General features: G+C 31.8%; 1 protein-coding gene across 3 annotated transcripts; it reads right to left on the bottom strand.

Moving 5' to 3' along the window:
* Positions 1-12,738: 12,738 nt before the first annotated feature.
* Positions 12,739-16,339, bottom strand: LOC111021241 (protein trichome birefringence-like 14). Of its 3 annotated transcripts, none has more exons than XM_022298128.2 (5): positions 16,148-16,339; positions 15,490-15,726; positions 14,835-15,059; positions 14,422-14,617; positions 12,739-14,250 (listed from the first exon to the last, which is right to left on the bottom strand). In XM_022298128.2, the coding sequence occupies exons 2-5, from the start codon at positions 15,644-15,646 to the stop codon at positions 13,419-13,421; spliced, it is 1,410 nt and encodes a 469-aa protein (XP_022153820.1). In that variant the 5' UTR covers positions 15,647-15,726; positions 16,148-16,339; the 3' UTR covers positions 12,739-13,418. The 3 variants fall into 3 exon arrangements, with proteins under 3 accessions (XP_022153820.1, XP_022153835.1, XP_022153843.1); XM_022298143.2 differs by having other exon boundaries at positions 14,835-15,050; XM_022298151.2 differs by lacking the exon at positions 15,490-15,726.
* Between the last annotated feature and the right edge of the window lie 1,085 nt (positions 16,340-17,424).

The following is a 17,424-nucleotide window of genomic DNA, read 5'->3' as shown; positions in this document are numbered from 1 at the left end:
TAATAATAATAAATAAATAAAAATTCACTCCCTTGATTTTCTTCGACTTTTAGAAGAAAGAAAGAAAGTTTAGATAGATAAGTCAAATTAGCTGCCACAAATATCAACATCAACATTTAATTTTCTCAATAACCTCAATTGACGAGAAACTCCGCTCTTGAAAAGATAAAAATACTCACTCAATCTTCTAAAAGCTAGACATAACTAAAAAATTCAATATATTCCTTTTAGAATTTTAGTAATAATTTAATATAACATCAAAAAATGAAGTGATCCGTTCATAGTAGCTATGGGTTTACTTTTCTATGCTTATGAATAAAATGATATTTTTATTATATTAACTTTTTTCACTTGGTGCAAATAAATTTAAAACCTACTAAAATTGTGAGAAAATAATGGATATTTGAATAGAATAAAGATAAAAAGGTGGAAAATGTGTGGAAGATAGGAGAGAGACGCAAATACGATTTTTGAAGTGTGTGGCTTTTCAACGTGGGATCCTTAACATGTCCCTCAAGATCTCATTTCTGGACCGGTGGCTCGTTTGAGCGTTTTTGGGCTCTGATACCATATCACCTATGTTAGGTCCCCTCTCTTTTCAATGTGAGATCCTTAATAGGGATCGGATCCCATTTTGGACCGAATGCTCGTTTGAGCTTTTGGACTCTGATACCATATTAATATTCATGGGTTCCATCTCTGAAATGATTAGTCAATGTTTATTATAAACTATTGTAGGTCCCTCCTTTTATCACTATATCCTTAACCATTTTTAATTATTTATAAATAAATTAGATAAATTTTATAATTTAAAGTTTTAAATCTATTTTTAATCTCTAAATTTTTAAGTGCGACTTTCAAAATGTTATATTATAGTCTTTACACCTCACATGCAAAAAACTTTTATATTATTGCTAACAAATTATTAATTATTCATTTAATAAACATTTGAGTCCGTGTGTTTGATCAAGAAAAGTCTCCGAGCTTTGGATCAGCTAGGACGAGCTAAGCAGTGAGCTCCAAATGCCCAAGAGAGGACCTGCAAAAGAGAGTAGATACTCCGATGCTAAAGTCAGCTCGAGAGAGAGAATTGATTTGATTGCGTACCTTGGAATGGAATAGAATGATCATATTTATAGGCGACGTCTCCGACAAGGTTCCCGACAAGGCCTCAACGGCTCTTTAAGGTTGCCGTGAAGTGCGGCGTGATGTCGTGAAGTTTGTCGGAGAATAGGCTGAGCCGAAGAAGTCCAAGCAACATATTTGATCGGCATGGCATGAGGACTCATGGCCGAGGTAAATATACTCGCGCGGAGCAACACGTGTACTGCTGAGCAGCCAACCAAAACATGCCACGTGTAAGTTGATAATTCACCTCCAACATCGTGCACATTTGATATCAAATATGACTTTAAATATTTATTATTTGTAGATACCTTCTAAACTAGAGTTTTGTTAAATATAATTTACAAATTATTAAAGACAAAGTTTTTATGCGAAGTTTTAGAATTAAAATACAACACTTTAAAAGTTTAAATATGTGAATTAAAATAAACACAAAATGTAAATATCAAAATAATATTCATAGTTTTAGGCAAGACTAAAATAGTATTGAAATGTCTATCAAACAATATACAACGATAAGGGATAAAGTATACTAGTAGACTATTTTTTTTAGTACAATATGTGGAGGTGGGGGATCGAACTTACAATCTTTTAGTTGGAGATATATATTAATTACCACTAAAACTCCTTTAAAACTTTACGAATTTGCCCTCTTGAATATATGTTTAATAAACACAAAAAATCAAAAATTAAATTTGCAAAACGAAAATCTTTGGGAGATTTAAAGCAAATATCATAAATAAACGGAATATTTTAAATCCCTTGAACTTCAGCATCAACCTATAGTAATATTTTAATATGACATAAAAACGTAAAGTCATGAGTTGATAGTGGCTATTAGTTTAATTTTCTATGCTTATGAATAAAATGATATTTTTATTATATTAGTTCTTACAAATAAATTTAAAACCCACTAAAAAATTGTGAGAAAATATTAGATATTTGAATAGAATAAAGATCAAAAGCTGGAAAAATAAAAGTGAAGGGAGTCGGAAAATGTTTGGGAGGGAGGAGAGAGAAACCCTAATACGACTATAAGTGTGTGGCGAAGTCCAAGTAAATTGGGGCATGATACAATTTTTAGTTATATACATAGAAAAACACAAATTTTATTAAATAATATTGTAAAAGTTTTAAGGACATGAAGTAAAATAAAAACAAAAAGTATCAAAATCAAAATAATATTCAAAGTTTAGGGAAAAGACTAAAAAGAATATTGAAATATCTATCCAACCATATACAATAGTAAAAAGGGAATAATGTAAAATTGTCGCATGTGGGCTCGAATTTAATTAAGGAGGAAAAAAAAAAGAACCAATATCTACAAAATAATAAGCCAATTGCTATCTTAAAAATAGGACAATATAAATTGCCATACATTAAACTTTTCCATTTTCAAATATGGACGATATTCTTATATTAAAAAAAAAACACACTCTGTCGACCAAATTAAAACATAAAAATGTCTTAAGACATCCAAAGAGTATAAAATTGTGATATTTTTAAATACGTATTAAATTTATAATATACAGTAAAAATTCTCATTAAAAAAATAGTTCATTAAAGATGAACAAAAAAAAAGTTATTTTTGTAAAAAAGTTTCTTTATATTAATGAAATTAAGCTAATATTTAAAAGGAAAAAAAAACAATAATACAAGGAGAAAAGAAACTTCCTTGACAAGTAAATGAAAATTCTACGAAGTGAGACAAATAGTGAAGTAAATGACATAATGAAAACGAAATAAATAATAATTATTATTATTCCTTATTGGGGGAGAGACAGACGTCAAAGCCGCCATGGCTGGCCGCTTCGTGCTTTGGACTTGGCATCGACGGTTTCTTGCTTCTCGAGCAAGCAAATCATAGCTCTATAAATTCCTCATTTTCCGGTTATCACAGATTCACAAAATCCACGAATTAATTTACTGGTTAAATTCTCGATTAGGGCAAAAAATCAAATTTGGGCGATCGATTCGATTGATTGAGTATGGGCTTCTTCTTCTCAGAAATGTTCGGGTGCTGCTTATCGTCGCGAGTCGCCGCCGACGTGAAGGAGATTCCGGCGAAGAAACGAAAATCGAAGAAAAAATCGGCGAAGCCTTCCGGAGCTCCGATTGTGGTGTCTTATTTTCCTGTTAATTCGTATCACTCTCGGTTGTAGTAGTGTTGAGATTTTAATTTCTCGTGTCTCGAATTCGATTGTCGATTGATTTGCAGCGGCCGTCGTTTTGAAATTCTCAAAGCCCTAAATTGATTGCGAATTACGATATGTCGAGAAACCCTGTGAAGAAAGGGCAATTCAGCGTATTGTTCATGTTCATTACTAGTTATATTTGTTACTGAATAATATTATTATTAGATTATAAAAATGTATTCTCAAAGAAATTTCTTTTTTTTTTGGATGACCTTATGCTCAAAGAAAAGTTGCCGTTAAAAAGAAAAAAGAAAATATATATATATATATATATATTAAAGGATTATAATAATTAATAATTAAACAAATTCTGGTGTTTAAATAAAAACTTCAAATGGTTTGAAAACTACCCGTTTTTTCTCATTTCCCACAAATATCCAAAAAAATCCCAACAAAATATATACTGTACGGTCTTATAGTCATCTGAAGAAAAAAATTATAACAAATAAATAATAAATAAACAAATTAAAATCTAGGAAAGAGAGAAGAAATTAAAACAAATACATACTTAAAAAAATATCATATTATTTTTTGTTTATTTGGCAGGAAGAAATTAAAAACATACTAAAAATTTGAGAGAAAATGATAAAGATTTGAATAGAATAAAGAAAAGAATCTGGGAAAAGAAAAGTCAAGGGAGTCTGAAAAATGTGTTTCATTTAGATATTTATTTGGAATCCACCCACAAGAATCTGTCAACTATTAGGATTAGGTCCCTCTTGTTTGAAGATGTATTTCACTTTCTCTGGAAACGTTTATTCTAAGTAACAACATATATGAGCTGTTTTAAAATATATTTCTTTGATCCCGAAATAGAAAATAAGATAATAGAGGATAAGATCCATTTTTATCTATATTTTCTATATGAAATATATTTTTTGGTTAGGCCCATTAAAAGATATACTTTTACGGTCTTGTAGTTGTCTGAAGAAAAAAAATTATAACAAATTAATATGATACTATGATTTTTACTCTTTTAATTTTTTTTTATAAATTATAAAAATATATGAAAATATTGATTTTTATCCATATGGGAATTAGTAATTAGTGGGTGGAAGGAGAGAATGCATAAAAATTTCAACTTCGGGGAGCACGCAGAAACAGAACAGTATAAGCTTTTTTTTTTTTTCTTTTTTTAGTTTTTGAAATTTTCATAAAATGTCCAAATTAGTATATCAAAATAAAAAAAGTTAAAAAAATATGTAGCGTAATTTTCTGTCCAATTAATATTTATAGTTCATGCTATGAGCATAATTGAGTGGCTCACACACTAAATCTAAATTCGAAAGTTGGATCTAGTATAAAGAATTAAATATATCATTACCATATAATAATTATATATAAAAAATCAACAAATTTCAAATTTATGAATTTATTTAGGCTAAACTATGAAAGAATATTTCTGAATTTTGACATTTATTTCAAAAATTTCAACATCGCTCGTAACTTTTCATAAAAATTTTAAAAATACCATTTGAGCAAACACCCGTTAATATTCTAAACGAATAGTTGACACCACATAGACAATTAACATGACAATCTGCATAAATTAAGTCTAAAAATCTAAGAAAAGTAGAAAAATATATTGTTTTTAAAATGGGAAAAGGGTTAAATTGTACTCAAATTTACCCTAATCTCTTAAAAGAAATGGATAGTTTTTTTTGCATTTTCTGTTTTTCAGCGTCAACTTTTCATTTCAAATATTAACGAAAAAGTTGGACAATAATATTAAAAGAACTTTTGAAAAGGGGGTAGCAAAAAAGTTTAAGAGATATTTGTAAAAGGGCGATTCATGTCGTGACCTTGAGAAAGACGTTGGAAGGTTGGCCCTAATTTCCAAAATATGTGGATTCGTCAAAGCCGCCATTAATTGAATTTTTTAATCCATCCAGTTCCAGTTCTTTGCGTGGAAGCCAACCATAATTTTGCCCTATAAATACCCGCAATCGCCGCTCTACTACTACTCCTCCTACAACCACCAATTTCAGTTCCAGATCAGATCAGATCGAATCGGGTCATGAAGTTTCTCTGCTTCGCGGCGGGTCGGGTTTCCGATGAGATAAAAGAATCAGAGAATGAGATGAAGAAGAAGAAGAAGAAGAAGAAGATGGAGAAGCAGCAGAATCAGACGCCATTGAAGAACAAATCGAAGCTTTCGGAACCGCCTCTCGTCGTCTCTTACTTCCCCGTCAATTCCAGTCTCTCCAGAATGTAACGGCTTCCAAAATGAAGAAACACGATACAGAATAATATACAAACCATTTTTTTTAATTCGTTTCTGATGTTGTGTGTACTGTAATTATAATTTTTAAAAAAAACAAGTGTTTATTTTGGGTGAATTTTTGTATAATACACACTTTTTTAGTCCTGTATAAATTTTTATGTTGGCACAATCCGGTTAATTTGAGTATAGTTCGATGAATACGATATTTGTTGAAATTGTGGTTTCTTTACCCTTCATATTCGTGAACTAAAAAAATGATCCATAAACAAAAGAAACAAAGTTGAAAAAACAAAATAAATGGTTTAGAAGTGATAAGTTTAATATTGATTAAATTACAAATTTGATACCCAGACGTTTGAGCTTGTTCATACAATTTTAAAATTTATTTACCTTAAAAGATCTATTAATTTTAAGTAAAAATTTTTAGTATTTTTTACTTAGGGGCCTTATTTCTTAGTACAATCAACTAAACCAATAATTCAAATAGAAAATATCATCTTTATATTGATCATGACAAGTGATGAATGAGAGATTTGACTAAACCATAAACACCAAATTGAAAATAATTTATCAAATCGAACAAAGATAAGATATTTATAATTACCATTACAAAATTCGTCATTTATTCTATCTCCTATCCCACCACTCTTGAACTAAAAATATATATACACTAAAATTATAGAACCAAATGGAAGATTTTTAAAATCATAGAGATTCAATTCAAAAAGGTTAAAATTAATAGGTACTAAAACCATAATTTAACAATTTAGTGTGAGTGTATAAGTTTTATGCTGAGACCTCATTAAATTCAAGAAAAATGACATATGATTTTGCTTCGAGAAACTCAAGTTAAAAAAGGTAATCAATATGTAAAAGGAAAGATAGATCAAAAGATGTTCCAAGGGAGCTGTTGGATTAATTAAGAAATCAATAATATATATTTATTTATTTATTGGATTCGTTCTAACATATTTTTGTCATGGTTTATGCATTAGATTATTATATAAAATTTTTTAAGCAGATAGATTTCCCTTTCCTTAAATGAGCTATTTTTGAAGTATTCTTCTCTTTTTATCTCTCATTTTTCAAAATTTAAATCTCATCTACTAATCAAAGTTTGTTACCTTGTAAATATGCCAAAATTCTTTGTTATATTAAATTACTAATTGTAGTCTAAGGTTCATGCATGCTTCCTGTGAATAAATTTGAGTAACATAATACAAATTTACAAGCAATATTATTTTAATTGCCATACTTCAATTTACTTCTTTAGTTTAAATAATAATATTAGATTAACAGATAACTACATAAATATACGCGAACATAATAATTATACTATACGAACTAAATGATTTACGGTTGTATTTCAATTTAAAAATAAATATCACATAAAATTAAACCCAACAATCTTAATGAGGCGTGTTCAAATTAATTGACACGCTTCTTAAAAGATAGTCACGAAAAAAACGAGTGAGGTCCAAAATTTTTATTTCTATATTAATTTTTACCTCGTTTGAAATTTGATTTACATAACTTTCTCTTAACGAAAAGAAAAAGAAAAATAAAAACATTACATCATTGTCCAATCAAATTTGACTCCTTTTGTCTATGGGCTAAAATTCAATCAAACTAGGAAGAAAGAGAGAAAATTCAGAACATTTTCTAGTACACGTATTCTCTTCCATGAATATGGCAAAAAAAAAAAAAAAAACAACTTTGTTGAAAAGATCCATCCAAATAGCCAAACACAATATTTGACTTACTAGTTGAGTTTCATAGAATTTATATTTATAAAAATCAAATTTATATTTAGTTTAGTGTTAGTTCATTAGTCATGATTTAGAAGAGTTAAAGAGGTAATTCAGTGATGACCATATAAAAATAGGAGAGTGGTTGATGATTAAATCTTAGCGATCGACAACTATAACTATAATATTTCTAAAGTTATAAAATTCTTGTCTTAAGTTAACGATAGACACAAGTTTTGAAACTAACCTATGAAGTTGCATATTTTTTAATACAACGCGAGTGAAAAGATTATTGAACCTACAACGACCTGTAAAGAAGGTTATTAATATCTCAATCAGTGAGTTATCTTCGAATTAAAAAGTTATACAAACTCATACTTTTTAATCCTAAATAAACCCATGAATCTAACCTAACCAAAAAGGTAACGTAGAAGATTGCATCACCATATTACCCACCTACTCTTTCTTGGGAGTTTGTTAAAAGGCTAAGAGAAATGGACAAAGTTTTATATTATATGCTATGGGTGATGTCAAAAGAGGAAGGAGAAGTGAAAATAAAAGAAGAGTATTAATTAATTTGGTCAAAAACTGTATGTTGTTAATAGAACTCTTCCCTCTTAAGAAATAGACTTTATCAAATTTCATACAAAAATTAAGTAGCATGCTCGTCACGTTTATCATATTGCCAACTTGAACGAAATTCAATTGTTAACTCATTAAAGTACTATTTATCTGTCTTGAGTGGTAAATATATATTCAAATCTCCACTTCCATATAGTTGAACTTGGGAAAATGACTATTATTTTCAAAGATGTTATCGGTATTCTTAATGAATTGAATTATGCTCAAGTTGAAAAATGTCAGTTTTTCTAAATAACAATAAGATATTCCTCGATATTAAAAAAAAGGTGCGATACATTGTACCAAAAAAGTTAGAAAATGAAAAGGGAAAGAAAAGGGAAAAGGAAGTTAGCATCATGGACTTGTTCCCCAAGTTCAACAATTTGACTATTCTACTTTGCATTCCTAATTTTGCACTATAAATAAACCATCTTCAAATTTCATTTCCTTCCATTCTCATTCCCCACTACTACTCTATTTCCCAATTCCTTTTGCTTTGGATTCTTAAAATCCCCAAAAAAACATTACACAATATAATGCCTTCTCTCTCTGCTTTCTTGCATTGCTTTCTTCCTTCTCTCTCCCCAAAGGTCTCCCATGGGGAACAAAATTCAAACATTAAACTCCAACAACACCCCTCCAAACACAAACCTCAATCTCATTCTGATTCTCACTCCCCAAAAGCTCCTATAATTGTCTCCTATTTCCCAATTTCTTCAAACTTATCTCGCTTGTGATTTTCCAAAGTTGAAGCTGGAGGAGAAGACAAATGCCCTGTTTGATAACGATTTCGATCGTTTGTGTTTAGTTTTGGAATGGATGCTTGTACGTAGAATGAGCTCTCTCCTCAACTCTGTTTTTCTGAGATGATGATGATAGATTTTTCTCTCTTTTTTCTTATTTTTTTTTGGGAGAAACTTTGTTAGTTTGATTTGTTTTTGTTGAAGATTTATATATATGACATTTTTTATTTCTTGATTTTTTTAATGGGTCTTGATTCTTCTTTCGGATCTTAATTATAAGATTAAAATAATTCAAGCTTGCTTCTATATTTTTTAAACGAAGCATGAAATTTAAAAGGTTAAAGAGGCAAAATAGTCTCCAATATTTTAGATAAATTCTTAATCTTAGGTTTAATGCATTAAAAATTTTCATTTAGACTATTTATAAAAAAAATTGCTAACAAAAAGTTGGCGGGTTAGTTAATTATCTTTGCCCATAAACAAAAATTATTTCTTTAAAAGTTAATGTCAAAGTATTTAACTATGTTAATAAAAAAAATTCCTTTAATTTATTATTAAAAGTATTTCAATTTTTTTAAAACTGCTTATAAAAAAATGGCTTTGCTGAAAAGCCTGAAATAATTGGAATTTGTGAATCATAAACAATGACAATTTAACTACCTTCCATGAGCGGCTGGTGGTTCATGCCTTTCATGAGATGATAAAACTGCCTCATGCTTTCTTTGATTTGAACGTTTCTTAACAGAAGATTATTGCCGGGAACATGATGGCAATAAATTTCTCTATCTAATCACCGATCTCGTCTTCCCCTCTATTGATGGAGATACCTGTCTATATGGATTGAAATCGATCGATAATATCGTAAATACGTCAATGAACATTTCTGATCTATAAAAAAGAATGATAATCCACGATATGAAAGTTACAAGGTTCTTCGAGTTCAAAAATACATATATCAACATAGAAAGGTTGTACTAGAAGAGACTCGCCTTTCAATTCTATCGAGTTGTTTCAACCGGGAACCAACTTCACCAAATAGATCATACGAGTCAAATTTGTTGCCATGAGCAGTAGACATTTGAGAATAAACAAAATGGTATAGAAACTAATCTCGTGCTACCAGTCGAGAATTAACTCGGCTTCTTTGCTTCGTGTAATATTCGGTAAAAGTAAAAATAACAACTTTTTCAAGTGTACTTTCAGGCAAATTTACCAGCAACATTATTTTCATTGTCATACTCCGATTTACTTCTTTGATTTAATTTATATCTAAAAATATATTATTTTTATCCCTAATTAACATAATACCATAGGTTAATAGGTAACTGGATAAATATATACCAACATAATAATTATACTATAAGTAAATGATTTACATTGTGTTTAAATTTAAATATAAATTGTCACGTAAAATCAAACCAATGTAGGATCTTTAACATGTCTCTCGAGATGGTGATTCTTTTGGTTCATCGATCTTGACCGGGTTCAGGTCTATTATAAATTTATGTAGTCGTGTTTAGGTTAATTGACACACTTGTAAAAAGATAGCCACGTGTGAGGTTTGAAATTTTTATTTCTATATTAATTCTATCTTGTTTAAAATGATTCACATCACTTTTTTCTAACGACAAAAGAAAAAAAAAACATTACATCATTGTTCCATCAAATTTGACTCCTTTTGTTTATGGACTAAAAGTCAAGCAAATATTAGGAAGAAACATAGAAAATTCAAAACACTCTCTTCCATGAAAATGGAATTTACTTGGAAAAGACTTTGTTGAGATTTGAGAATATCCATCCAAATAGCCAAACACGATATTTGACTTATTAGTTGAACTTCCTAGAATTTATATTTGATACGTGAGTTAGTTTATTATTAGTTCTTTAGTATGGATTAGAAAGGTTAAAGAAGTTGGATGATGACCAAATAAAAATAGGAGAGTCGTTGATAAGTAAAACTCAAGTGAACGACAACTATGACTATAATAGTTATAGGGCAGTGAATAAATCGAAACGAAAGAAGAGATGTTTCTTGTTTAGGAGTCAGGCTGAAATGACTATAGGCTTCAAAATGATTTTGAAAGACTAAAAATTATTGTCTTAAAGTTACGAATGTAGATACAATTTTTTTAAACTAACCTACGAAGTTGCACGTTTTTTTTAACACAATTCAAGTAGAAAGATTTGAATCTACAACCACCTATAAAAGAAAGATTAAAAAACTATACAAAACTTATACTTTTTAATTCTAGACTAACCTAAAGATAGACTTGATAAAATGGAAGATTCAAACAAAGCTAAAAAAAAATAAGTAGGAGATTGCATCACCATATTATACCCACCTACTCTTTCTTGGGAGTTGTTAAAAAGGGACAAAGTTTTATATTATATGTTATGGGAGATGTCAAAAGAGGAAGGAGAAGTGAAAAAGAAGAGTGTTAATTTGGTAAAAGTTTGTAAGTTTGTATGTTTGTAAGAGAACTCTTCTACCTTAAGAAATAGACTTCACCAAATTTCATACAAAAATTAAGTAGTATGCTAATCACATTTGTTATATTGTCGACTTGAATAACGATCATTAAGGTACTAATTATGTGCCTTAAGTGACAAATATATATTTTAAGCTCCACTTCTGTCTAGTTGAGTTTGAAAAAAAAACGGTTATTTTCAAAGATGTTATTGGTATATCTTAACAAGTTGAACTATATACTTAAATTGAAAATTTTCGATTTTTCTAAATAACAATCGGATATTCTTCAAGCGATTTTGATGGGGGCAATTTGTGTAAAAAGAGGTGTGATACATTGTACCAAAAAAAGTTAGAAAATGAAAAGGGAAAGAAGAAGGAAAAGGAAGTTTGCATTATGGACTTGTTCCCCAAGTTCAACAATTTGACTATTCTACTTTGCATTCCTAATTTTGCACTATAAATAAACCATCTTCAAATTTCATTTCCTTCCATTCTCAAACCCCACTACTACTCTATTCCCCAATTCCTTTTGCTTTGGATTCTTAAAATCCCCAAAAAACATTACAATAATAATGCCTTCTCTCTCTGCTTTCTTGGATTGCTTTCTTCCTTCTCTCTCCCCAAAGGTCTCCCATGGGGAACAAGATTCAAACATTAAACTCCAACAACACCCCTCCAAACACAAACCTGACCAATCTCTTTCGGATTCTCGCTCCCCAAAAGCTCCTATAATCGTCTCCCATTTCCCGGTTTCTGCAAACTTATCTCGCTTGTGATTTTTCGATGATGGAGTGGGAGAAGAAGACGAATGCCCCGTTTAATAACAATTTTGATCATTTGTGTTTAGTTATGGAATGGGTGTTTGTAGAATGAGTTCTCCTCAGGCTCTGTTTTCTTAGATGATGATGGAGAATTTTTTTTTTTTTTTGGGAGAAACTTTGTTAGTTTGATTTGTTTTTGTTGAAGATTTATATATATGACATTTTTTATTTCTTGATTTCTTTAATCGGTTTTGATTCTTCTTTATCTTTGATGGGTCTTAATTATAATATTAAAATAATTCAAGCGGCCTTTTGTTTTGTTTATTTATTTTAAAAACTACTTTTAGTATAACTTTTTAGATACATTATTGCTCTCAATTCTATAATTTTAAAACAAAGCATGAAATTTAAAAAATTTAAATAGGCAAAATAGTCTCCAATATCTTAGATAATTCGTAATTTCACTTTTAACTTAATAAAATTATTAATCTTAGGTTTAATGCATTAAATTTTTTTAATTAAAAAAAATTGCTAACAAAAAGTCGGTGGGTTAGTAAATTATTTTTGCCCATCAAAAGAATTTATTTCTTTAAAGCTATATGTCTAAGTATTTAACTATGTTAAGCAAAATTGAAAACCGTAAAAGTTTAAGAACCAAATACTATCCAATAATATTTTAAAAATTCCTTTAATTTATTATTAAAAGTATCTCAATTTTTTTAAGAACTGCTTATAAAAAAGAGAAGAAATGCTTTGCTAAAATGCATTAAACAATTGGAATTTGTGAATCATAAACAATGACAATTTAACCACCTTCCATGAAAGGGTGGTGGTTCATGCCTTTCATGAGATAAATAAAACTGCCTCATGCTTTCTTTGATTGGAACATTTCTTAACATAATATTATTGCCAAGGCAAGGAGAACGTGATAGCAATAAATTTCTCTATCTAGTCACTGATCCCGTCTTCATCTCTATCCGTGGAGATACCTATCTATATGGATCGAGATCGATCGATAATATCATGAATCTGTCGATGAACACTTTTGATCCATAGAAAAGAATGATATTCCAACAAATCAAAAGAGTTTATAAACAATCTGAAATCCATCATTCAAATTTCAGTTGATGTAACAAGGTTCCTCGAGTTGAACAATACACATCGACATAGGAAGGCTGTTCTAGAAGAGATTCGCCTTTCAACTCTATCGGGTTGCTTCAACTAGGAGAACCAACTTCACCAAATGGATCATATGAGTCAAATTTGTTGCCAAGAATAGTAGACATTTGAGAATAAATAAAATGGTATCGAAACTAATCTCGTGCTACCAGTCGAATTAACTCGGCTTCTTTGCTTCGTGTAATACTTGGTAAAATTAAAAGTAACATCCTTTTCAAGAGTACTTTCAGGCAGCCTAATTGGTGTAGATTGAAAAATTCTCAGCTACAGTCATTTTCTAAGAATCTTGTATACTCTGGCCTTCTTAGACCATAATAATGAATGATGAAATCTCCTTGAGAATGATGCAAAACTATATCTGTGCGATTAGAACTTCATTCCACGTGTCGGGTACGCCAGGCAAGCACCAATGCAAGCAATCACTCGTGTTTAGAATCGCTCTACGAGTGTAGCGTGACATGTGACCTTCGTCTCGCAACTGAGAGATGGCAGTTATATCCAGGATCTTTACCTTGGTACCCTTTAAGGCACTTTCAACAACAGTGTCACTAGATCCATCTTGCACAACCTCGCTCCCGCCCGACATTGGAATCATATTATCACATGATCCTCCGGTGTTCCAGTCCCCATTGAAGAAATGCCTCGGCGAAATTGTTCTAAAGAAAACCTTGAGATTACGACGATGCAGGGGAAGTTGTGAATCGAGCCATCGGACAATGCTGTACACAGTCAAGTTCTTGGCAAGCCCCATATCTAAAGGCTTCTCTTCTTCTACTGGCTTTCCATCAGCATACATCACCCACCTATTTCCTTGAAGCTTTCCCCTGTTCCAATGGTGTCCTGTATTTAAAACCAACACATCAAACCGGTGGAGGAACTTTCTCATCAAAGCCGGGGGTCGGTCCAAATGCATCGCGATATTTGTTGCTGGATTTGATCTATTAAGAGGTTCTAGATCAGATAGTGTTGCTGACCAGTAATATAGAATGGTGGTGTTTGTGTTTGGAAACCGATAAACCCATCCATCTGGACGAAGAGCTCCAGGAGGCTTGGCGAGATCATATTCTCCTCCTACATCTTCGACTTCGGGACTTTCTTCACCACCGGTCAGCATACACATTAAAGATTGAAACTGCTGCCTACCCAAGGAATCTCCTATAAATGCAAGTGTTTTGTTCTGCATTCTAGAAACAAAAATCACACTCAAATCTCTAGAAATAACAAGGTTTATGGATAATTCACAAATTTTTCTCAGAGGTCACGGAGGGACACAAAATGATTTCAAGGTCAGATACTGTACCAAAGAAAGAAAGTTACTCAACGAAACATGCTCGTGAGGTCGTAAAGTAAAATACCTTCTCAAGAATGCAGAGCGCTCAAACTCCGGCATTTCGCAGTTCTCCGGTTGCCACCGATATCCTTCATATGAAAAGTCCTTTCTTTTTGTAAGTCTACAAGCCCACATTATTGACAGCCATCGTTTACATCCAAATCCAGAATACAAGGGCCGCCTGCTGTCCTCAACCCATCTACCTTTGGCGTAGTTGCAAACTGAAAGAGCAGCAATATCTTAGATACGAGAATGAAGAGCATTTAAACAGTTTGATCCGGGTGTGAATTCTGCTTAGGGGAAAAATTAAGAATAACCAAGGTGTCTGCCATCTTAAAACTTGAGTTATAGGGAAGAAAGAAACAACTATAATGGCATGATAAAGGACCGGTGACTGCAAGGAAATCTGAGCTTACAATTAGAGAATTTAAACTCTACCTTTTGTGGAAGGAGACAAGGTGACGCCCTCTTTATTTTCTTTTAATTCAGGAGTGGACTTGAAGACAGAATCAGCATCAGAGAAGTCTGTACTTTCTCCCGGTTTTTCTTTTTCTTTTTCGTTGATATTATTACTTCTTTCCTCCATTTTATCCTCTGGCTTAGCCATTTCATCCTTAGGCTCACTTGATGTTGAGGAACTATTTGACAAGTCCACTACATATTCTAAGTCATGATAGAGCAAATTGATCCATAAGTTAATACTTTGGATATTCAAAAAGATCCGGAAAAAAGAAACATGACAGAGCCAAAAGCAAATCAATAGCTGATTAGTACAATGATCTTTAGATCATCAATACCATCAAAACATCTCCATGTTTCACTTCTCAATCAAATAATTCAAATTTTACATTATAGAAACAATAATAATGTTCATGTGTTAGATCAGACCAATTACAAACCAGGAAATAGATTCATAGCCCATTAACATCCAAGTCAAGTTGCCAAAGAAAGAATGCTCAAATCTCCATAAATTTTTACCCATCAAAGTCTTGCACATCTATCCCACTTTCAATATATATTAAAAAGAAACATCTTAAAGAGTAGAAAGAAGATAACCATTGAACACAGAATTATGATCAGTTGGAGTAATTACCTGAAACTGGCATCATAAACTTCTCTCTTGTCAACGGAAGTAAACTGGCAAAATAACTTTTATCCCAAGCCCATAACAAAATGGACATGAACATAAGAGCAACCAGAGCAATGGAAATATGTCCCCCCCTCAGCCTAACGATGTTTCCACCTTTCATCTCTTGCTTATATTACATAAATTGGAAAAATTAAGGTTCCCTCATGTCAGCAAACATCCATCACAAGCCTCTCAGTGTATCTACATAAAAAAAAATCCAGACATTCTGTAAAAACAACCTCAAACTAATCCAACACCAAACATAAAGGAAATGAAACAGAGAGCAAAAGATTTCCAAAAATAGACACAACTCCAAACAACATTATGGAACAAAACGAGCATTGATAGTTGCTAATTGGATTATAATGCCATCAAAATAGCTCACATTGGCTTCTAAAGCTAAGAGCCATCACAATGTTAAAGCTAAATCGACCAAATAGAGTATTAAATGAGTACATATACCAAAATCAATCACAACCCAGATGTAATTTCGTTCGATTAAGGCACCGATCAAGTCGACCCATTTGAATTTATTGGAAAATAAGAAGAGGGCGAGGAAGCAAAGGCTAAAACAATGGAGATTCTACTGAAGAATCTGAATCAAACAAGAAAATTGACGCACCGAAATGTGGGAGGCGAGGAGATTCAGATACTCGCGCGGTTTCTTAGGAGAAAATCTGAGGCATTTTTTGGTTGGGCAGAGAGAATTAGAGACGTCTCCTCTCAGAACCATCAGATCCAGAGCAGAGTAACAGACGATGGTTAGACAAAAAGAGAGGTTTCAGCACCAAAGATTGAAGGCAGAATGCAGCGACCGCCTTTGGGGGTTTTGAAATGACTGAAATACGCCTGACATTTTCCACGTGGCGGGTTGTGGTAGTTTAGTACGATCTTCGACATCGATTTTTTTATTTGTTTAATAATTTAAATGGTTCTTCTGCGATTTTATTATGCTTGGAAACCACAATTCGTGGCCGAGAAAGTAAAGTAATTAAAAATGATGATATTCGGCTTTGGTTGATTTTAATTTTTAAAGTTTCAAAATATCTATTTTTGTCCTATAAATTTTAAATTTTATTCGACCTTCCACTTTTAAAAAAATGTCCAATAAAAAATTAAAACAAAATTTATATCCAATAAAAAAATTTTAATACAAATTTATAGATATAATTTAACAACTTGTATCAGGCTAAAATTTTGATGAATAAAAATAGAAATTTATGAACTATAATTGACCGACAATTGGTAGATATTTGGGAAAGCCGACAAATCATAAAATCACGCGGCAGTGCTTTTCGCGAGATGATCGTGATCCGTGAGCTTATTTACTTGGTTCCGCGTCATGGGCCAGGCCCTTTATAACGAATGGGATTATTCGACCCAGAGGCCCAATTCAGCTAAGGCCCATATATTATATATCAGCCCACGAGGCCGAATTCAATAGCCCATCGTTTTCTTTTTCATTTTTGCCGTTTTTGGAGAATATTAGCATACTTCTTAATTATCCACCTCCATTTGAGCTAGGTCTTGCCAACCTTTTCGGAAAAGAAAAGAAAAAATAATAATAAGAAAAAGAAAAAGGCATCTGTCTGTTATTTTTTTTTCCCCTTAGAATTGTTCTTACAAACAAGGATGATTTGTAAAAGCTAATTTTATTCTGTCACAAACTAAATTGTACACAAAAGCAAAGATTAGATTGGGTGAAGAAGCGCACGGGACAAGTAAGCGTCAAAAAAACATTGACTCGGGCCAACTCGAGTCGACCTCAGTTGACCAAGCGCCTCGGCGTCGAGAAGGCCTCGGCACCGACCAGGCACCTCGACGTCGAGACCTCCTCGGCCCCCAACCGAGAACTGTAACGGCCCATCCGACCGTTTCCCAGTACCTCCCGTTTCGCTG

The sequence above is a fragment of the Momordica charantia genome (genome assembly GCF_013281855.1).
Source record: "Momordica charantia cultivar OHB3-1 chromosome 9 unlocalized genomic scaffold, Mcharantia_2.0 BLBB01000009.1, whole genome shotgun sequence".
NCBI lineage: Eukaryota > Viridiplantae > Streptophyta > Magnoliopsida > Cucurbitales > Cucurbitaceae > Momordica > Momordica charantia.
Note: the sequence above shows the minus strand (reverse complement) of the source record. Positions and strands in the feature narration are given on the sequence as shown.

Bases quoted from the DNA above. Each gene is read 5' to 3' on its own strand.
- LOC111021241 (XM_022298128.2), bottom strand. From the start codon at position 15,646: ATGAAAGGTGGAAACATCGTTAGGCTGAGGGGGGGACATATTTCCATT. The intron at 15,060-15,489 runs GTAATTACTCCA...ATCATGACTTAG, and splicing joins GTTTATGATGCCAGTTTCAG to AATATGTAGTGGACTTGTCA. The intron at 14,251-14,421 runs GTATTTTACTTT...TTTTGTTTCTAG, and splicing joins CGCTCTGCATTCTTGAGAAG to AATGCAGAACAAAACACTTG.